The sequence below is a fragment of the Trichoderma gamsii genome (assembly GCF_001481775.2).
Source record: "Trichoderma gamsii strain T6085 chromosome Unknown Scaffold_46.2, whole genome shotgun sequence".
Taxonomy (NCBI): Eukaryota; Fungi; Ascomycota; class Sordariomycetes; order Hypocreales; family Hypocreaceae; genus Trichoderma; species Trichoderma gamsii.
Window position 1 is genome coordinate 104,648 of NW_020171383.1, and position 22,322 is coordinate 126,969.

Genomic DNA, 22,322 nt, shown 5'->3' on the forward strand with positions numbered 1-22,322 from the left:
ATGCGTAGCAATTCGGTAAAGTCAGCGATGATGAAGCGGCCTCTGGTAGCAACAGTAGCAGTAGTAGCAGCAGTAGCAATAGTAGCAATAGGAGCAATAGGAGCAATAGGAGCAACAGTGGCGATAGTGGCGATAGTAGCGATGGAAGCGATAGAAGCAGCAGTAGCAACAGTAACAGTAGCAGTCAACAGTACTAGCCCGTAGCTATAACAGTAGTAATAGCCTACGCTAGGAGGTTATCACGATGACGGGCGGCTTTGCCTGTCGCGTCTCCATATTGAGCCGCATCTCGTTGCTGACGCGACATCACGTGACTTTGAACAACCTCATTCCACCTAGCTCCGGATGACATTCCGCTCATTCTCAATCGCAACAAAACCACAGAGCTTTGATCGCGCTATTCCATTACTTTGCTTGTTGCAAATATGGCCAAGCGAAAATCTACCACGAGTCCTTCTTCGCCGCGCAAGAAGGCCAAGCTGGACCTGCCGACCGATACCCCGACCCTTGAGATATCCAGCGGCGATGGAACATCCTTATTATCAGCATCAACACCATCACCTCCAACCCCCTCACGACGCGAAAAACGCAAGAGAACAGATAGTGTTTCTACCGATGGCTCATTAGAAGAGTCGGGCCCAGGCACCAGCGCGAAACGAGCCAGGACACAGAGCCCAGCCAGCGAAACGAAACATTCACACCAGCCAGGCTTTGAGCTATGGCCAGATCTGGAAGATGATCCAGATTTTGTACCATGGCCGAGCGCTTTTGACGACCCACAGTCAGAAGCACATATTTATTACGAAGATGAACACTACACAAAGGAGCTAACTGCGAAAGCACGCGAGTTCCGGAAACAAGCTACATTAGCGATGCACGGCTACTTACTTTGCCCATGCGGAAAGTATCACCAAGTCGTTGGCCGAAAATGCTGGCACCATCCGGGGATGGAGCCAGAACTAGAAGAACCAGTTGGAACACAGCCTCAACAAGATGCTGGCTCGATGTACCGAAGTCGAAGCCAGGAGCCGCTACTAAGCCCAGAGCTTTCCGATGATGAAGAGACAGATGCAGCTGGGGGTGGTCAACTCGAAATCACGCCCATCAGTGCTTCCGAACCATTATCGATCTCATCAAATTCGCCAGCTTCTGTCATTTCAGAAGCATCAAATGTTTCTTCCACCACTTCACCCTCCACTTCGCCTGCCTCTTCATCTGCAACTACCAAAGCTCAAGTCTCGCGTCAACGTAGCAACATGAAACGCAGTGCAGGAAAGCCGATCTCACAGCGCCAGACACGCAAAAAAAACAAGAGGAAGCTGGAGGGAGGGAGTGTAGATAAAGGCGACAAGCGCCAGCCTCGTGGTCGGAAGCCGAAGACTACGTCGATAATTGAAGAGCCCGTTCAGTCACGACGATCATCTAGGAGAGCTGCGGGCTCTCAGCTGTGGTTTTTGGGTGACAACGGCAAAGCTTGCTTGATGACATCATCCTCAGGGTGAAAGTCATGCTCACATATCTTAGGGGAATTTTATAAACTTGAGCACCAGTCGGACTGAGGAGGCATACCCGTCAACCTGGCAGGGCTGGGGGCAGCGGGCAGCTTTTTCCTGCAGTATACACCGACTACCAGCTAGCGCTCCGCGATTCAATCTGCGTCTTCTATTCAAACATGGTCGTTAATCTGACAGGGTCGGAGGCAGCGGCGCAGTTTGAGAGTTGAACGTAGACTTTGCATTCATGACAAGGCTGGTTTTGAAGACATGGTCGTTATTCTGGCAGGGCCGGATGCAGCGGCGTAGTCTTTGGAGGGCTCAAGAATGAGATTTCCTTGAGATGTGTGTTTTTTCGGTCTTGGTTTACGGCTACGCCTGGGAAAGCGTCGGCGTCATGGAAATTATTGTCTGACTTATACATTTAGCAGGATGATACCCTTTTGTTTATTCGATATAGCGGATGTAGTATTGGCGTTTCTATCAAGTCAAGAATTTGACGTGTCCCACGGAGCATTTTATTTATTATATAGTATAAGACACATGGCATGTTGCGCTTGATTTACATTGTGATGCAAGTGCACTAGAAGATTAAGAGGTCGCCGCAAGAGGATGCGTTATACGAAAGCGTAGAAGATGAGCCAAGTCCCTAGTTCTAAAGATAAACCAACAAAACTAAACAGAGTCTACCATCCCTACTGTCTATGTTATTATGTTACAACCTGCTGCTATTTCTCTTCTAGCTTTATCTACCTTGTCACAGTATTTTTCACAGTACATATTAGCCAACAGGGGTATTCAGGCACATCCTAACTAGAAATGGACTCTGCATATAAGTCGTCAGCAAATCAAACCGCCGCGCCCAGTTCGTCTTCCACTGCGCAGAAGAAGAATATAATTCCAAAGACAAAACGAAAAAAAACATACAACAGCCGGTGTTCGCTGATGGTCACCCACTCAACTACTAATCTGCCGGTTAGTGGCTTGTCTATGGGGGAGCAGACGGGACCCCGAATTCTCCACTACCTATGGTCGTATGTGCTAAATTCAGTGCTGAATCTCCTTATATAGACACCAATCAGGGAACCATACGAAAGAGCAAAAAAGAACATACAACAGACGGTGGTGGACAACTTTCTCGTGAAGACTGATATTCTTCTAGAACCAATTGAGCCTCTCATTTCTATTAGGCTTACAATTCCCTTCATATTCAAATTAAACCTACAATCCTCGCACAGCAGCCACATGAGGCAGCATGGCTCAGCCACTAGGTATACAATTTGCCAGGCCTCTGATAAGGAAGACCTGTGAACGAGCTACCAACCCTTCCCCCGTTTCCATCAGCAAGTAATACTTTACACACTCAATGCATTTGGTGTCCATGAGGCGGTGTTTCATAAGATAAAAGTGGTCCAAGTCGCCGTCAGTGGATATATCATTCGTTACACCCCGTTTTAAAAGAACATACTCATATTCTAGTTCGACTTGCCACACTCAAGCCAACTAACCTTGTAAGCAGAGCTTCACTGTCACGACAACCGTCCTGAGTTGTCTAACAAAGTCATTCGTGCAGTCTTGCCTGTGCCTACTCACGGCTTGCCCTTGCACTCTTCTCGTTATTAGTCAAGATTGACGTCAATTTCGGCCCACCTTACAAACGCAACAACCACTTGTGTCATACTCTTATAGACTTTATGACTATTATATGCCAGCGTTACAATAATATAGACATCTCATTTATATCGGGCATTCGGCGACAAATTCATAAATTCAATTGGCTAGCCATGATTAATTATTGTTGAAATACTATCAATGCCACGTTCCTCCTCTCATGCTATAGCTATTCCTTCATTACAAGTCCACCCGGCACAACTACTCGGTGTTAATTGTTACCGTTTCGCCAGAAGTAGCAACACCGCCACTATTCACAACTTCAACCTCAATCATCTTGCCCTCACAGGTGATCAAAGCTTGAGTGATGCTCGTTGCTATTTCTTGCAGTTCCTCTTCACTGGGTTTAGGAGTCGCACCACTACTTGCTCCTGTTTCAAGACAGACCACGCCATTAGTTGTTACTTGTACTGCATAAGGATCTGTCCCAATTTGCTGTATGGCTGAACCACATGCGGCGTTGGCAGATCCTTCATCGTAGTTGCCATTTGGGTTCAATGAATGTCACCATCACGTTTCCCGATGGGACCTCCACAAGCACCGATCCAACTTCGGGGCAGCCGTGGCCCGATTGTCTTGCTTCAAGCGGTTGAGCAGCAGCAAGCCCTAGCTGCAAAAGAAAGGTAGAGAGACAAAGGTAAGCCTTGGTTGTCAACATATTGAAAGTAAATGGAAGAGTAGATGTATATTGGTTGTCGATGAAATTGCCGCTTTTTCCAGCAGCTTTGAGAGATCAAATTGAATGCGTATCAAACAATTGTTGTGGAAAAGAAGATTCAATGAGAAAGCAAGAGCCTGGCTTGATTTATATAGTTTTCAATGCTCTTCTCGTTTCCTACAAATTCACCAGTTATTGACGTTCATTTTGCTCATTCGACTTTTTCAATCTTCAAACCACCCTGACTAGGTATTCTATTCCCGGAGGAACCCAGAAAATACTCTAGTCATGGCCGTTTTTCTCCTTGTGGTAGTCCTTTTGCCATTCAAAGAACTTGTCCGCGAATCACATTGATACATCACATTGCATCACGCTCTAGCACAATTAGGCTCATAGAGAAGTCAGTTTAGTCAGCAATTGACTAGAAGTGTGACCAATTGCCCACCATTTTGTTCGGTTTCTTCGAAAGAATGACAAAAAATGGCATCTTCTCCCGGTTTACGATATTCAATGTAAGATGTATATGCATTACTACAGTTAATAATAGTCCGGCATGACAACATCTAGCGTCCAAGACCGGATATCACAACGGGTAGTTGTGTTCCTCTCCCGATTGAAAGCTGTAGTCGTGTAGTATATAATTATGAGCCTCTTCGTATCTTCTACCTGGATGTGAGACGATTATCAGCTTCACCAAATCTATCAGAACGAGAGCTTGCTGAGAAACATGCAGTGCAGCTTCCGTCGGTTAATTAACTGCGAAAGAACACTTAGCTGCCTCATTAATTATTTACTTCCTACATGATTACTCATTTCCTATATGAATTACGTGAACCATACTGACCAGTCACACAGGCTATACCAATACGAACATACTTCGTAAGCAGTGTGACAAACAGAGTCTGGCCAAGCGTCTTTGTTCAATTTCTCCACCTATCAATATTTGGTACAGCTGTTTGCTAGTTGGGACTTGTCTAATTATTTAGCTATTACTGTGCTTCGTAAATCTTGTACAAGCCTAGTAAACCCTTCGCAGGTTTTTGAACCACGATTGTAGCATCAGTACGACGGTTTGTTCCATAATGTGCTTCGACCATCCCAAGCGCCTTACCTCTACGCCGATCAACAGTGCCGCCAAGATTGAATCATCTTCCTGAAGAAGTGACTAATTTTGAAAAAAGAGAAAAAAATCCAAGCTGAGCCAACTGCCGTTCAACGGTTCTGGCTTTGCTAGGAGTGATTATTACCAGAGCATATTGTCTGAGAGAATCGCTAGAGCAAAAGGTGTGCATATTCTCGTATTCTCCCCTTTCACCTGGGAAATTGCAAGAAGGTTCTGCATAAGAGAAGTCCATTCTCACATTGTTATCTTGGTCATACAATCATTGATTGAGTATGAAGCTGCAACTTAATGGATGTTCTTTTCCATCAAGCAGAAATTGGAAGTTCCCCATGAATGAAGCCTCAGATAACGCTGACACTTCCAGTCCCCGGTCATATAGAAAGTTGGTGCACACCTATTTACATTTGGACTACTGTAGACTGTATGTTTTGACAAGCCCTTTCATTCCTGTCCTATTTCCTCCTTCATATTGTTATGTGAACTCAGTGCTATAAGTCAGTCTATTGGACTGTGTCCTGGTTAAAGAAGCATAAGCAAGCGCTGTGAGACTCACCGAAAGCGGAACTCCTCCTAAAATGCGTGCACCAAGGTTTGTGAATTTGAGACATGGTCGTCTTGGTTCCGTTCAAAATTGGGGTGGAGAACTAAATCATACAGCTCCAGATTTAGAGTCTTGGAATGCGAAAAATGGGAAGACATCCACAAGAACAGAGCTTGGCGGCACCCCAAATCTTCCACTACCTATGGTCATATGTACTTGGTGATGGCTTCATTCAACTTATATTTCGTCAACAGCCAGGGGCCATCCTCTTGAACTACCGTAAACTGACACTCTATCTACCCATGGAACTGACAAACAGCATGTGCCTAGGTATGTATAGAGAGGTCCTTTTGCCTGTACCAACACAGAGTACACAGACATTTAGAATGCAAAGCCTCTAAACCTTTAGTCATTGTTGTACGGCTGACGAAGGGGCCACATACATATGAGCGCTTCATTTGCTGAGTCAAATCATCAACGCCATGTGTGTTGCTGTGTGAGCTTCCATGGCAATCTAGGTGGGGCACCTGGCATCAGATAGAATAAGGTTTCTCCGAGGGAATGTTAACTCCGGTCCACATTGCCGAGATGATTTTCTCCAATATCGCCGAGAAAACATCAAAGTCCGACCCGAGTTCATCTCGAGAGAGGCTCTTTGGCCGAAACCCATCGGCGTTCTTGCAACAGCCACAAACCGTCTTCCATGGAGCAGCCACGGTCCGATCAGGTCTCGGCCGGGGAGGTGCGCGGGCATTTGAGAAAACCTGCCCCGAAAGTAACACGTCGCCAACGGCGATTGCGGGTAACGCTGAGCTGCGAGCCTTGCAGGGCATCTAAGCTGCGCTGCAACCGCCAACACCCTTGCGACAACTGCCAACGACGAAGTTGCATGTCATCATGTATATACCGTGGGTGCCGAGGCAACGCGCCTGCTCCAGGTTTTACCGACTCACAAACGAGTCCATTCTCAGTGGCGTCGACCAGCCACCTCAATGGAAGCACCGAGGGGCTATTAAGACCGCCCCTTGTCGCGGAAAGTGAAGAGTCTACAGTCGTCCGTTGGAACAACATGCTTGAACGGCCCGCCCCTAGCCGCTACGACTTCACGTTTGGCCAGAACGGCTCACCCTTTCCTCTCACCTTCGGGCCAGCCGTCTCGGCCGAGATACTCGTGGGGGCTCTCCCACCGACCGACTGCTGCGACTATCTCGTATCCAAGTACTTCATACACCTTGCTCCTCTATTTCCCATTATCCACGGACCCACCTTTCAGCGACAGTACTCAGACTTTCTACGAGCTCCTACAAAGGCTTCTCTTTCCTGGCTGGCTTTGCTTTTTGTCGTTTGTTCCTTGGCTCTCAACACGACGGAGCCAGATGATTCCGCTCTGGCAGCCCTGAGGTCGAACCAAGAAGACTGCCGAGCCCTTGACATGGTGGGCATGTCCCGCGAACTCAGGGGCTTTGCACTCACCTGTCTTTCCCAAGACCAATTCTTGGTTCATCATGATCTGAATACCCTCGAGGCCCTGCTGGTTTTGATCTATGCCATCTGCCACAACGAGGGCGTGGAGCGTGGCTGGACCTTGTTGGGGATGGCACTGAACATTGGCATTGCCATGCGATGCAATGCAGACTCAAAGAGCCTGGGCGGCATCGAGACGGAGAGGCGTCGGCGCTGCTGGGCTGGGATTTTGATGCTCCACACATACCAAGGCATCGTGTTTCGGGACATTGATATGTCCTTCCTTCTCAACATCAAGGCAACCATGCCAACGGAAGCCGATGATTTGGACACACGGGGCGACATAATCCTACCGGTGTCAAGCCAATCCAGTGAAATGTCGCTCATGAAGTTCAAAATCCGTCTTTTCCAACTTACAACTCGAATATGTAGCAAACTATCAGAAACTAAGCAACTTGATGAGAGTACTTTGGGTCAGTTCGATGGTGCAATCACCGGGGAACAGCAAGAGTGGGACAAGGTTTACCTGGTTGACGGAGCCCCAAGTGTCCTTGATACTGCCAGCTACGCACATTGGTGCATCTTGCAAACCTATGCTTATCAGTTGTTTCTTTTGATACATCGGCCGTTTTATAGGTCTCGGTCCCCTCACTTTCGGCCCACGTCGAGGGATATATATCTCAAGTCCAGCTCAGGCCTGCTAGACATTCACAGGCAGTTCTGCCAGCTTCCTCGATTACGCTCCTACAGGTGGCTGGTCTACGGAATGACGAGCTTCAACGCCCTCCAGGGAGCCGTGGCTTTGGCATCTTGTCTCTTCGATCTGCCAGATGGCCTCGACGCAACCGCTTACCGCCAAAGTCTTGAAGCTGCCGTCTCGCGCATGGAAACGCTACAAAACTGTAGCCCCGTGTGTACAAGGGCATACCCAATACTTCGCCATCTGCAGTAAGCAACATATTATATACTGGTGACATTTCACGACGACCCTTGAGCTGACCTCCTCTAGCACGTACTTGACTGAGCATTTTGAGAAACGTAGCCTTGGAGATCCCATTGATGCCCTAACTGAGGACTGGCCTGATATGGACTGGTTGAACCCTGAGTCTGAAAACTGGGTAAGAAAAATTATGCGTTGGGTTGGCGGCGTTTCTTTACCTTGTGAATTATGGCTGACTTGAACAGACGTTGTGGGAGGGAATTTTGGATTCGACTGCCGGTCAAGCACCCACATGATCTATAAGTTTACGACGCATCCCTGAATCAATTGACATGAACCAGCGGGTGAGGATAGTGAATCATCAGGATGGCGCCGTCCACACTGCATTACTTTGACCGCGATCACGCATAAAAATCCAGCTCCGTAGCATTATCAGGCCCCAGTAGTCCCCATTGCAGCGAGATAAAATCTCTCCTGCAATTGGAATTCTTGTCAGGGTTCTGAAAGAAACACGTGTTAGTACATACCTGGACAGCGCTTTGTGTTGTGCATAACATCTCCCATAATGCTCTGTTGCGCACAGCTGCCGATGCAAACAGGTGTAAGGCTGATACCACTGCCGCTCGCAAAGCCAATCACACAGCTGTAAGTGACCAGCAGTGGCACACTACGTCCTGCGGGCAGTCAAAGACAGATATTCGAGAGAAGACAAACTAATGGTAACGATCAAGGCGTTAAAGCTGCCCAATCGGTCCGCAAAATAGCCAGACAACACTCGCCCAAAGAAGGACCTACAATCAAAAAAGGGACCGACAACAATGCCGCAGAGGATTGTTAGAAAGGTATATTTGCTGAAGGTCCAACCGATCGTGCCGGAGCTATAGTCGCGCAACGGATAGGCCTCGAGATAGGCGTGGAATGAGCCAAGTGAGTTCACCAGGCTCAGACTGGCGATGAGGCCCATGAAGCATCCAAAGACACAGAGCCATCCTATGAGACAGCCCTTCAGGACCTATGCCGGCATCTAGATAGTCTGGCGGGGTATTTGGGGGAAGCAATTGAGCCATTCGATCGGCTAACGGGTGATTGAGATATACTTCTGCTGAAGCCTGATCCAGGACACCCATCAGGCCCTTCTTTTTCCATTGTAGTCAATTTCTTAACCTTCGGTCTGGTGTGTAAACCCAATGCAAAGAAAGAGCGTTTGCACGAGGATGGTACCAGGCTACGGTTGATACGGAGTCTAGTCGACCAGAGTTGGCCACCGAAAATGCATCATCATGTACCACACAGCAGTAGCAACATCCCCCATCAATCCTCCTGTTACAGTGCCACCATCTAGCTGAAGTCATTAAGTTTCGAGGTATGGCCGCTTGGAGCACTGTAGATGGAAATTATTCTCCTCGGACTAAATTGAAATCCTTCGGAGATCAAATGTTAGCGTTGTGATCGGCTTACTTTAGACCAGTGGATAAACAGTAGTACTTCAGTTTGCGCGGAATACTCCACAAAAGGCCATGTATCGCAATCTTGAGCCAGTTGATTCGAGGTCAACAATCTTGACCGAACAAAACCCAGATTAACCTGTCTATTGTATACCTAGGTATTGCTATAGTCACAGCTTTGTGTGTGGGCAGAAAAACATGTACATTGCGCCTAAGATTTTAGCTCGGCTTCTTTGGCGGAAGAACGATACAACTTAGGTTATCTTTTATTCTCAAGTTGCTGGCATAAGGTAGTGAGCCAATCACACCCCAGATATATCTCCGAAATCTCCGCCTCCGACACCTCAGGATTGAAACAACGCCATCAGAACATCGTTTGGAGTCAAAAAATCGAGTATAAATCCAGTTCGTTCTTGGCAGTCATTGTAGGCTCCAGTGTTGGTATCATCATGTCTTTGGAGAGCTGTATCTCGTCTCGGGCTGTGGCCTACTTGCCACAAGCCCCCAAGTTCTTCGACGTTCTCGACGACTTATGGCATCCTATAACGAACCCTGGCGGCATAGTCAACCTGGGACTCGCGGAGAATGTAAGCAGAAATCATGCCACCAAAATTTTAATTATGCTAATGATCATAGGCATTGATGCATACAGAACTCACTGAGTTTATAAACTCCAAGGTATGAGCCGTTTAGATGCTGCAGTGCAGTCCACCTGCTGACGTGAACAGCTTCATGCCACCCCCCATGCCTTGACTTACGGTGATGGGTTTACTGGTTCAAAGCAATTGAAGCAATCTCTATGTCAATTCTTGAACCAGCAATTGAAACCCTTCACACCCCTTGTTCCCGCGCACCTTCTGGCTACGCCTGGGGTAGGCAACGCTCTGGAGTGTTGTGCGTGGTCTCTGTGCGATCAGGATGATTGCGTGCTTGTTGGTCGTCCTTATTGGTCTGCTTTTGACTACATATTCAAGATCCGAGCTGGGTATGCGTATCGAACCTTGTGCCAGATGTGATGTACCCAAGAGTAACACTGCCAGGGTCAACATTCGCCAAGTCTCGTTTGGTCCTGTCGATCCATTCAGCCTAGAGGGTGTCCAAGAATACGAGAAAGAGTACATTCGAGCGAAGCAGGAATCCGCAAGGGTCAAAGCTATACTTCTATGCTCTCCACATAATCCGCTAGGTCGTTACAAAAGCTGAATCTATCAAGGGAGACTAGGACTAATTGTATTCAAGGTCGTTGTTATTCCAAAGAGGTACTCAAGGCTTACATGCGCCTCTGTGATAAATTGGGGTTGCATCTTATCAGTGACGAGATATACGCACTGTCTGTATTCGAAAACCCAAAAATGCCGGACCCTGTGCCATTTACGTCAATATTGTCGATAAATACCCAAGGTCTCATAGACCAGAGGAAGGTTCATATGCTGTGGGGATTAAGCAAAGTATGCGGCTCCTATTTTCTTCATTTGTCGTCGACTAACACTTATGCACAGGATTTTGGTGCCACGGGCTTGCGGATTGGATGTTTGGTCAGCCAAGTCAATGAATCATTCCTAAAATCTCTTGAGAGCTTCTCGTATGTATTGAGAGCTACACCACCACGGATTATGAAATAACAGTTACGCAGGCTCTTCAACTTCCCATCAAGCCTTGCTGATGGTGTCATCGCATCTCTTTTAGCAGATGAAGCATATATCCAACAATACGTCTCATCCTATCAGTCACGGTTGGCGAAAAGTTATGCTCGCGCGACGCAGTTCTTTCGAAAGCATGGGATTCCCTACAAAGAATCAAATGCTACACTATTCCTGATGGTAAACTTGACAGAAGTGGTACAAGGCACATCGTTGGCGGAAGACGACATCTTAACGATGCTACGAAAGGAAAAGGTATATCTTACCTCAGGAACTAGCTACAGAAGCGAGCAGCCTGGGTGGTTCCGAGTAGTTATTGCACATCCTCAATATGTACTAGATGAAGGGTTGAAGAGGATCGTTCAAGCTTTCAAATGATATAGTACAATAAATTCACCGGGACGTCCCATTTGGTACAAGTAAGAGACGCAATGTACAGTATCAACTATCTAGAACAAGATCTCCTCGTTCTGTCTCTAAATGCGTGATGCCCTTGTATTCTGTGGAAGAGCGCAATACAACTTTAAAAGCAGGATTAGTTTTGCACCTTTCTTAATCAAGCGGAAGCCTTTTCCAATATAGCTACGTATACGTAACTAGAATAGCGATTATCCTCATAATCAAGACTTAGCCCGTTGCAGTCGACTCTTTTCTACAGCTGGCTTACTAGATTGGCTAAATGGCTGTTCCTGTAGCGTGTTCTCTTTTGTTATTGGGCAAGAGCTTTATCAAATGCGTTGGTTGTTGGTTATGCGTTTGCTCAGTTCCTGCCCGGCGTTACAATGGCGTTACGGCTGTGGCAGGGTTTGGAGAGACAATTCCCTTTATCTTGCTTGCTACATGTACTCTCCATCGCATCACTGCCACTTACTGCCAGCTGTAGCGCTACCGCACAGTATTAAGGATTTTCGACCGCAATCAAGTTCAAATACTAACAGCTCGATGTTGGCTTTGGCAGGCGTATCTCAGAGGGAGTGTGAATGCATTGTGGAACTTGATGGGACCCCGAATTTTCCACTGTCTGTGGTCGTATGTGCTTGGTGATGGCTTCATCTAGTTTATATAGAGACACTACATCTTTACTTATGTTTTTACAGCTAACAAAGGGGGCACATACACATAAGTGCTTGTCCGCCGAGCCAAATCATCAGCATCAGATATATCACTGTTTAAGCTTAACAATTCAAGTTGAGCGTCTAGCATCAGATTCCCCAGTCTCGGGTTCAGGCATTAATAAAGGCCGACCTTAAAATCTACTCCCAAACTGCAGCCGCCAAAATGCTTTCAGCGCTAGGCCAATGGGAAGGATCCCATAATACCTTAGCGCTTAGACAAGTCGCCAAGCTATCGGATATCCGAGTCTTCAGGCGCATGAAAGGCGGTTTAACATTGTAGTTGGGTAGTGTTCGAGGCCAGAAAGCGGAACAAGCCATATGCAGCCATCAAGTGTAGCCAGAAAGAATAAAGGCAGGCTCAAGACATCAACGACATTAGTGTACGTCCCCTGAGTGGCAGTCTCAGGTTCTTGGTAGGTCAAAGGCCCACGAAACGAATTGGTATCCCAGGAGCCGCCATGCCATAACTGCTAATGGATTCTTCTCATCTCAGCCTTCCATGAGGCCCTTAGATGAGAAGGTCGAAGTACATACAAGTATGCACTCCATCTTGCTTATAAATCTCGCTGCAGCTATTCTTAGTTCCAGCGCAAGGAGCGGCCGATTGCGGCCGCCGTCGGCCACTTGTAGGTAATCCTTGTCGAAACGAAGACCAGGTATAATACGTGCCGTTAGATATAACAGAGTCGACGCTACTGCCACATAATGATGCCTAGCGTTGATTTCATTCCGAGGCATCATATAGCTGATCTATAAGAATTCATCAGCATTACAAGTCAGTTTGTCATCTACCGGAATGTAAGCAGTATAGAGCTGGCTGATGGTGCAAGAGGATTGTAAGAGTATAAGAGCATCATAGGTTTTCCCGTTATAGTACATGTGCCTCATCAGCATTCTTATGCCATTCTCTAGTGAGCCACTTCTCATCTCAACACAGCTACTACAGGCTGAACCATGTTTCTCAAATTCCTCACATTCACGATAGCCATTGGTGGCTCGGCATTAGGCGGCCCTATTGATCCATTTGGATCTTCTGCAGCACGAGTGCTAACTCAACTTCCTGAGAAAACCTGGTTAGAGAGCATTGCCGTCCGCCGTAATGGCGATATTCTTGCCACAAGCCTCTTCTACTCGTCAAATATCTTCACAGTCACTCAACCATCCGTACATGCACATAACACGGCCAAGATTCTCGCCTCTGTTCCGGAAGTCAACAGTCTCCTCGGCATAACCGAAGTGCCCGGATCTTACGATGAAGAGGCCTTCTTCTTCGTTGGTGGCAACTTCACAAGTCTGACAACTTTCTCTACAACTGTTGGTTCTTTCAAAGGCTTTAAACTCACCTTTCCTCGAAATGGCAACCCCACTGTTCAGAAAGTCAGTGATCTCGCACCATTTTCGTCATTTCCAAATAGCGTCACTGCTATTCCACAGGCCCCTGGGTCTGTGCTTGTCGCCGATTCGTTTGTTGGAGCCATTGGCCGCTTAGATCTCTTGACTGGCCAATACGACCCCAGGGCTTTTGCATTTGACGACATGGCTGTTCCCAAGGGTGCAAAACTACCAATTGGTATAAGCGCTATGCGAATGAAAGGGTCTTATCTATATTATGGAAATCCGTCGACTCAATCAATCTACAAGGTCAAGGTTGATTCTAAAGGATATCTTGTCAAGGGAGCTCAACCCTCTCTGGTTGCAAACATTTCATCTGTGGCGCCTGGGCTTGATGACTTTATATTTGACCCGCAGGGCAATATTCTTCTCGCCACGAACAGCCCTGAGAACGCAATCGTTCATGTCGATGTTAGAACCGGCAGAAGCAAACGCATAATTGGAGGGCCGACTGATCCTTTAATGCCTGATTCAACATGCTTAGCCTTTGGAAGAGGTATTTTGGATACTAATACGTTCTATGTCTCCACGGGAAGAAACATTTCAGATCCGACCACTTCGGCTAGAATTGTGGCAGTTGATGCCAGCTTGTTGAATTACTATTGAGAGTGAGCGTCACCTATGGGAATCATTAAGTGTGCCAAACCAGTGTAATCTTAACTTTAGGGTTTTGATACCATGTCAGATGCCAGAAACAAAGAAGCTGTGCCGCAACTGGTTGGAATCTAGTTGCCACAAAGAATGAATACAAAGGAGTAAAGTCCCAGATGAATGAAAGAAGGATAGAGATAAATATAGTCTTTTTATAAGATCTACTAGCTGCTATCTATCAACAAGATCGCATTTGCGCCACTTGATCCTACATCACTCTTCTTGTGATACCCTGTCCTAACATGCCAATTGCAGGTGATTGCGACTCACAATTCTCGCATTTTATTTAAATAACGCCCATACTCTAGTGGTGTTACTTCTGTAGTATATAATGTTGATTTGTTGATTTGCGAGACGGGGACACAAGAACCTGAGAGCTCTTCTCCAGGACTAATATTATACTTAAAGAGATCACCGCTAGCGCAACGTCATTATTCAAGTCACATTTGACTTAGATCTCTCTAACAACAATCGAAGCCTAGTATAGGCTTTTCCGCTGAGGACACCAATGAAAGCTGTTCTTTCTCGCAACACCAAGATAGCGTAGGGGGGCAAGGTGCTGTCAGCTATGGGACGATGCAACCCTTATGCATAATATGGAGCCAATAGCATGATGGTTCGGTGACGGTGAGGTAGCATTATGGGTATTCAATGGCTGTATGATCCACGTCAGCTTCCAATTATTGTTTGAGCTTAGATGCATAAGCTATCGATACGGAGACTATGGTTTGCGAGTAATATTTCGAACATGTATCGGAAGGAGAATCCTTCGCTCTTCTAATTAACAGCAAACTACCCATCTACTTCCACTCATCTATCTGACTAAATGTAGTGAGTAGCCTTGTCTCGGATGTCAGAAATGCCTTATTGATCTACTTCTTCTAGTTGTGCAAACCTTTCATGATGAAAAATACTATATTTGAATGGAGTTGACGTGTAAAATGCAAGGTAACATTATACTACATCCTAACAACATTTCTTATTCTAATTTAGGCCCCAAGACATATTGGGCTACAGTTGCCTGCAGCTTTTATTCGTTCAAACATATATACGTTTTACATGGTTTGTAAAAACAAAAAAAACAGCAGCAACGATGGCTTACTTACTGTACGTCGGCACCTAAAGGGCCCAATGGAACAACAATTAAAGGCCAAGTGCCCTTTAAAACTGACAGAGACCAGATTTCGATGTCAGTCATATTCGACTTAGCAGAAGATAAGCTTTAATTCAATTATATGCCATTCATTCCAGCATGGACAACAGCTGGTGGGATGACTTCTCAAATAATCTCGCGACCGATCTTGCCCCTCTGATCGCTCTTTTGGAGAGTCGGCGACGAGGCAATATCTTAGCGAATGCCTGACTGTTGAGGATATTGTCATCTTTGGGAGTCATCACCGCTGTTGTCTCTACCATTCGCGTGTGCGGAACTCCTTCGCTCCGGGCATTTGTGGGAAGAGCGCAAGAAGGAGCTGGTACAGCTGAAGCGGAACTATGCTCTTCTACTAGTCGCGATGTCTTGAGCTATATAGTAACGGAGGCATCGCTCGCGTAATTGGGCGCCTAAAACTGCTCGAGATGGTACATGATACTCAGGCCAGTCGTCATGAATTTTATCCTCCTGATGGAAGCGAAGCTACAGCCGGTCTTTACTCGTTTCCAAAATATATCAAAACAGAGCGTGGAAAGAAAGAATGGACGTTGGAACAAAAGTCCCCGAGAACAAAAAGGAAATCAATGGACTCGACTGAGAGTGGAGTGATTCAGCCGACAAAAACCATGTTTGCTCCTAATCCGAAAACAGATGTTCCACCTCGCCCTTCCTGGAGGATATTCCACTCTTTCCAAAACAGCCCTGTTCCCCAGACAATTCAGGTGACTAGTACGGACAACGGCTCGGATCCATCTTTTCTAGAGCGACTTTCCGTCAACTATGGGTCTTCGACTGTGCTCGCGGGGTTCCGACAGTCAAGCAATCATATTCGCAAGTCTCCAGAGATCAATGCAGCGGCTGTCTATCCTGAGCTTATTGAATGGATGTCGACAGAATACTCAGAATGCGAAGTTAGATGCGTCTGTGGGGGAAATCCGTGCAAAAGGAACCCAAGTGCGGCTGCCAAGGCCTTCTTTTACCGGGCCCGGCTTTCCCGCATGACGGGGATAGAAAAGTCAAAGTCAACACTAAGCAGCTATTAGGGAGAAGATAAAGTTATTATAACTAGCAATAACTATATAACCTAACTAAATATATAAGTTTATATATATACTACTTTTAGAAAAAGTATAAATTAATACAAGAAGGTGCTGATGGGCTGATGGTTCGTAACAGCATGCTCTATGTACTTCTTTGACAGCTGAGTACTGTGCTTCCACCCAGTTGAGCTCTAGTTCTTTCATTGAACGGGACATATCTAGTGCTGAACAGTTAGGCCGAAGACATGGATATCAGAGTCGTCGCCACCTTGATTATAGTTGCCCATCTTGAAAAAGGCCTTGCTTGTAGTGAAGTATTGCTTCAGGGTCTTGAATGCTCCACCGTTAAGAGAGAATGAGAGCACACCACTCTCAAAGCGCAGCTCATAATTGAATCGGCTGCCAGGAGTGACAGTGCCAATCTTGTTCAAGTCCTGGCCCTGGCCCCCGGTTGCAACAAACTCAACACCGACCGTGATTTGGCCATTGCCGTTATAGTAAACCTCAGCCTAGATTTGTTAGCAACATAATTGATGATTGATGCATAGTGGTTTGTTCACACGACTTACAAGAGGCTTGTTGTTGGAGTTCGACTGGAACACCTGGCCAATGCAGATGCTGCTACCACCGGTGACGAGGAGGTCAGCCGTCAGGCGGTTGGTTGCAGCACTAGAGCTCCATGGATTAGTCTCGCCAAATTCGGAGCGGCAGCGCGGTGCACCTGGGAAGGTAGCACAGTTTCCTCCTCCAGGAGCCTTCATGACCATGGCACCATCGCCAGACTCGGTGAAGAAGTAATGGTGGCCAGGATCTTGGTAGCCACCGCAACCCGCGAGGCGTGAGGCGGATATTTGATCTGGATTGTTGGTGCTGCCGCTTGGCAACTGAAGAACGAATTTGCTGAGGTCAAAATTGCCACCGGGAGCACAGGATGCGTTCAAGGCGGAAGCAGCTGAGAAGAAAAGGGTAATGGCAACAATGGCCTTATTAGACTTTAGGGTGAGCATTATGACAGTGGAACGAAGGTTAGACCGAGCAAAAGTTGGTTTGATGAGAAAGATACCGCTCTTTCACGAAGCCGGCATTAACCTTTATATACACTTATAGTAGCAACGGACTGAGCTTGTAGAAATGATTCCAACCTTTTCCCCCCCACGACGTTCCACGCTTACGCGGGAGGTTCGCTGACCAGCGAAATTCTCCGGCAAGTTCTAATTTATACACCAATGAGCAAGCCCACACAATCGGAAAAAAGTCTTTCCAAATGAAACACACCGGGGTCACCCCTGGTGCCAATGGAACCCTGTAGCGGGCTTATTGACAATCCAGGCAATAGCAGGGTACTGTGAAACGCGTTAACTCGTTTGCTGATGGACGCAGTGGTACGCTCCCAGCTGGATGAAGAGCCAGCACTACCCTATGTCAAACCCCAGAATATATATTATTGATTGTTCACGTAGCGGCAATTCCGGGTTTGAGCGCACTCACGTTCCGTGTGACACCTACTGCGAAATAGAGCATTGAAGTCGTCTCTACCAGATGACTTCACCCCGCAACAAAATGCATGCTGCCCATCAGCGTTGATGTTGTACCATCCATCTAATGTAATCCAGAAAGCCGTCCTCTGCGACTTACCATTTGACAAGTTCTTGCACGTCATGAAAGTCACCTGCCAGGAACTAACGGTCATCTGCCCGCAATCTTCAGCGAGAAAGTCACAAGTGTAGACTACGCCGCCAATTTGATACGCAACGTTGTGCTGCGGAATTGGAAACTGGTCGCCGGGGGGTTGCTGCTCGTGCACTCTATACACCTAGCAAGAGCTTAGCCGGCACTAAGGACAATAATGGCAACTGAAGAACGCGTTCTGACCTAAAGCTATGAGTAATAGCTAAAGAATTATAGAAATAGTTTAAGAACTATTTTGCTCATTCCATATAGGGTTAATGAACAATGTGTCTAGCCATCGGGGTTGAGCTCTTTATTTGAACTTTTGCAAGCACTCTCTTTGCAAGAGCTCATACAATTGACGAAGGCCATGATTGCTGCATCTCAAAAAGGATGGAGTATGGTTATCAAAAGCCTAGTAAAACAGGGAGCATCAGTTGATCAAGAGGATTCTTACAGGCGAACAGCATTGTCTTATGCGGCAGAACTTGGTGATATTAATACAGCAAAGTACGTTGATGGACTTGGGAGCTTCTCTGTGCAACAGTAGAAAGAATGGTCACCGCCTGAAACAGAATTCAGTCGTTCGCCAGCTACGGAGAATTGAAGGAGCCGACTTCGCCATCAGGCCGCTTATTATCGCGGCAATGAAAGGGCACATGGCCGTAGTTGAAGAGCTATTGGCCTCTAAATTTGATCGTCAAGATACAAAGTCCCTATTGGAGGCCAATGAGCTTGGACATGTATGGATATAGATTCGATAGAGTAAACTTTGGGATGAGGATGGGGAAAGACTGAGGATCCCATCAGACTTTAAGCTGAAAGACGTGGGAAATTATGAGTTGACATTCGCTGAGAACTTGTGTAAACCAGTTACCATTAATTAATTTATGACCGATATTGAACATAAACTAATACCCGAGGGCCTACCCTTTCAAAGCGATATGCCACTTAGTATTACGACGAACTACTTATTGCTAAGCAAAGGCAGCTCGACATGTGGGGGATTGGCTTGGCGCAACGAAATGAGGGCAAGCTATATACTTTACTACCATCAGAAAAAAGTCCCCCCCTTATAAACTCTCTAGGTACACATACAGAGTGCAGATGTGGTAGCTACTACGGAGTACGCCAAATCAATGTACGTGTTCAGCCCAAGATTGGATCAGGACCATGTTGAATGCAACGAATAGCATGAGCAGTTGTGTTATGAAGGGATGGCAGACACAATTAATCAACGGTTGAGCACATCTTGCTCAAAGCAGCGAAGCAAAGGGAAAACACAAGAAATAATGACCTAGCTACTGGTCGGCACAGTGTAGTAACAATCACCATCATAAGTGAATCCAAGGTTAAGAGGCGTTAATATAGGTACCTATCATGACCACATACCTATACAATGATCCAAATAATGTAGCCACAGAGTTTATTTTGCAGGAGGGCATTATTACTATGTAACTTCTTCAGGGGAAACCATTCAGCACCCCAGCTCTGTTATCCATCACCCCAACTGTAGCTATGCAAAGTACACGTAGTGAATTCACATTAGTGTAAACAGTGAGGGCCCGCGCAAACCCCGTGCGTAACAGGGCTACCAAAGCCGCGCGGGTTGCGACTCGGCGAAATCGAAAGGCACTGAGCCGTCAGGAGCGTACGAATGCCTTTGTTGTACGATTCTTATGGTGTATGAACTGCTTTCGATCTGCCAACGGTGAGCGTAGTGCAATGCTGGCTTCCAATCCGGATGATATTGAGGGTTTGGGTCTTCCAAACTGTCAACGGGACAGCGCCAGGAGTACCCGCTGCCAAGGATGCATTGGTGGTAATGGCTCCTGCATGTTGTATGTATCCCCTGTCATTCGAGGCTGATTCAGTTGCTACATGTAATCGGGTGCCATGATAGCGCTGCTGGCTTAATCGCTGGTGACGGCGCCGATTGCGCTCTACTTGCGTCGGTGGTTGGATGCGACCTTCCAGGATGAGGAGGATGAGGAGGACGGTACCGTCTATCAGGTGTTTGGCGACGCGAATCGCCTTACTACTATTCGGGCTGTGCATGATCTGTGTTTGATTATATACATTCAGGATTACGATGCCCAACGTAAGCCGAGTTCTTCCTCCTCCGCGTCCTCTTTAGGCCGCGAGCATGTGCCCAACAAACGTCATTCCCAGAGTTCGTGATGAAACGCCCCTTTGCGAACACGAGAGCTCTCAAGAGAATCGTGCCCTCATAGCACATCAACAGCATTATCGACACAAGCAACAGGGCATATACTCGAGAGCCCAGTGCTCAAAACACCAACTACAACACGAGAAATGTAGGTAATAGCAGTAGCAGTAGTAGCAGTAGTAGCAGTAGTAGCAGTAGTAGCAGTAGTAGCAGTAGTAGCAGTAGTAGCAGTAGTAGCAGTAGTAGCAGTAGTAGCAGTAGTAGCAGTAGTAGCAGTAGTAGCAGTAGCCCAGATTTCCATGGTAATTACTTCAATAACAGGAATATAAGTGACCTTAGTCAATCAAGTACTTGAGGATCCAAAGATTAAGAAGCGACATACACTTAACAAACAAGACATCATTATACCCAGTAAGACTTTGATCCTCTATACCAGCGAAAAATTATGACATATTCGTTGACTGATTTGTTGCAGAAAATCACCAGCAAATCTTAATACCAATTGTAGGATGTACTGCAACTTACAACTTTGACATTCTCTATAAGGTATCTATACTCTAATGGTGTTACTTCAATAGCATATTTAAGTCTATTTCTTAGTATTAGAAGGCTCTTCTCCGGGCCAATACAATGCTCAAAGGAAACGAGCTGCAAATTGAGCTGGCGTAATTTCATCATTCAGGCCGCATTTGACTTGGACATCTCTCAATAGCTGCCTGATAGACAGAACCGCAGAGGATGCCAAGTTACTGTTACCCATTCTCCCCTGGGATGAAATATATCATCATCCGATTTGCTCCACATATGCTTCACAATTCCCGGCTGGTTTTCTGATGGCTGTTTGAATCGGGGTATCCTGACGGCCTTGTCAGGCATATAGACGATGGCGATCCAAGTCCAATCCCACGGCGATCGCATGTCTCCTAGCATATTATATGTGATAATCTCAATTGTCCAACCTGTTTCCTGCCAATGAATGTCAATGCAATAGTCTGTCATGCATATAGGGCAGGAATTGACGGATTGAAGACGTTGGGTGATGTGATCTGGCTGAGAGCCGAGTAGAACTTGGCCGAGTAGAACTTGTTCGGGAATCTGATGATGAGAGAACAAGACGTCGGTTGTGATATGATGACAAACAGCAGCCAAGTCCGCTTCGGCAGCCGCCCTCAGTCCCTCAGAATCTCGTAAAGGGCCCAAAGTCATGATTGATGACAACATCAGTTGATCATCAATAATTCGGGCTCTCCAGTCTCTAGAGTATGTCAAGCCGTAGCGTTGATATGTGAATTCGCGACGACACGCCAGTTCATCGACACAGGCGCCGTGGGCTGCGCCATAAAAGTGCCGGTTCATGACAACCCGTGCAAGGGAATAAGGAAGGCCGAGCGCAAACATGTTGAACCAGTTCCTCATTTTGCAGTGGTATACATCTTTGGAGTAGAAGTCTCTATTGAGACTATGAGCACCTTCAAACCAACTGGCATGCCATGGATGAAGTTTGACACAAAAGTGGCAAAAGTAATATTTGGCTGCATCTTTTTCTAAGAGAAGCAAAAACTCGCTTTGCTCCGAGGAAGACAGGTCGAGAGACTCGGGGAAACAATAACGTTTGAGCGTTTGACAGGTCAAGGCAAAGCATAAGAGCGAAGGCTTGTCGAGATGTTTTGCAATCATTAGGATGATTTCTGTAGGGGTCTCAAGCCGGCCTAGGTGAGGAGAAATTGGTTGGTTGGGAGGATCCGGCTGAGGAGAAAAAGGTCGGGTTGGACGGAGAAATCTGACTATCTGTTTCCAGACCTCCATACTGTTATGATAACGTAAGTCGAGACAATAAGAAGGTAGTATGATAAAGGTTGACCAGTTCAAGCTGAGCATAATCAAGGCCTCTTTAGGATGGGTAGCGCCTATATATAGGTGGGTAGGATCGCTGAATAACTTGAGATTAGAGTTTTTGAGAATGAGAGATTTTATGGATATAAAGAAGTATTATGGAAAGGAAAAAGATAAAGGGGCGTGGCTGTGTAGGGATTTCTACCTGTATACGCAATTGAAAGTTTAAAATGACGTAAATTGACAATATTAGGTGAATTGTCGGCTTTAGAGGCGTCAATACAAGTATCTAGCATGATGGCATTGGATATTTGTTTCAAGTGAT

At 46.4% G+C, this 22,322-nt stretch overlaps 6 protein-coding genes across 6 annotated transcripts; 4 read left to right on the forward strand and 2 right to left on the reverse strand.

Annotated features, from left to right (window-relative positions):
• Positions 1-425: 425 nt before the first annotated feature.
• On the forward strand, positions 426-1,502 carry TGAM01_v209429 (hypothetical protein; the record flags this gene model as incomplete). Its single annotated transcript, XM_018810558.1, has 1 exon — positions 426-1,502. The coding sequence occupies one exon, from the start codon at positions 426-428 to the stop codon at positions 1,500-1,502; it is 1,077 nt and encodes a 358-aa protein (XP_018656244.1).
• Positions 1,503-6,189: 4,687 nt separating this feature from the next.
• TGAM01_v209430 (hypothetical protein) lies at positions 6,190-8,186 on the forward strand (the record flags this gene model as incomplete). The annotated part of the gene is made up of 3 exons (XM_024550554.1): positions 6,190-7,898; positions 7,960-8,068; positions 8,136-8,186. The coding sequence occupies 3 exons, from the start codon at positions 6,190-6,192 to the stop codon at positions 8,184-8,186; spliced, it is 1,869 nt and encodes a 622-aa protein (XP_024404699.1).
• A 1,598-nt stretch (positions 8,187-9,784) lies between these two features.
• Positions 9,785-11,353, forward strand: TGAM01_v209431 (hypothetical protein; the record flags this gene model as incomplete). The annotated part of the gene is made up of 7 exons (XM_018810560.1): positions 9,785-9,922; positions 9,972-10,013; positions 10,064-10,320; positions 10,376-10,521; positions 10,575-10,783; positions 10,835-10,917; positions 10,969-11,353. 7 exons carry the CDS (start codon positions 9,785-9,787, stop codon positions 11,351-11,353), a joined length of 1,260 nt encoding a protein of 419 aa, XP_018656246.1.
• A 1,691-nt stretch (positions 11,354-13,044) lies between these two features.
• Positions 13,045-14,088, forward strand: TGAM01_v209432 (hypothetical protein; the record flags this gene model as incomplete). Its single annotated transcript, XM_018810561.1, has 1 exon — positions 13,045-14,088. One exon carries the CDS (start codon positions 13,045-13,047, stop codon positions 14,086-14,088), a length of 1,044 nt encoding a protein of 347 aa, XP_018656247.1.
• Positions 14,089-16,544: 2,456 nt separating this feature from the next.
• TGAM01_v209433 (hypothetical protein) lies at positions 16,545-17,333 on the reverse strand (the record flags this gene model as incomplete). The annotated part of the gene is made up of 2 exons (XM_018810562.1): positions 16,545-16,835; positions 16,896-17,333. The coding sequence occupies 2 exons, from the start codon at positions 17,331-17,333 to the stop codon at positions 16,545-16,547; spliced, it is 729 nt and encodes a 242-aa protein (XP_018656248.1).
• A 2,889-nt stretch (positions 17,334-20,222) lies between these two features.
• TGAM01_v209434 (hypothetical protein) lies at positions 20,223-21,562 on the reverse strand (the record flags this gene model as incomplete). Its single annotated transcript, XM_024550555.1, has 2 exons — positions 20,223-20,498; positions 20,915-21,562. 2 exons carry the CDS (start codon positions 21,560-21,562, stop codon positions 20,223-20,225), a joined length of 924 nt encoding a protein of 307 aa, XP_024404700.1.
• Positions 21,563-22,322: the final 760 nt, after the last annotated feature.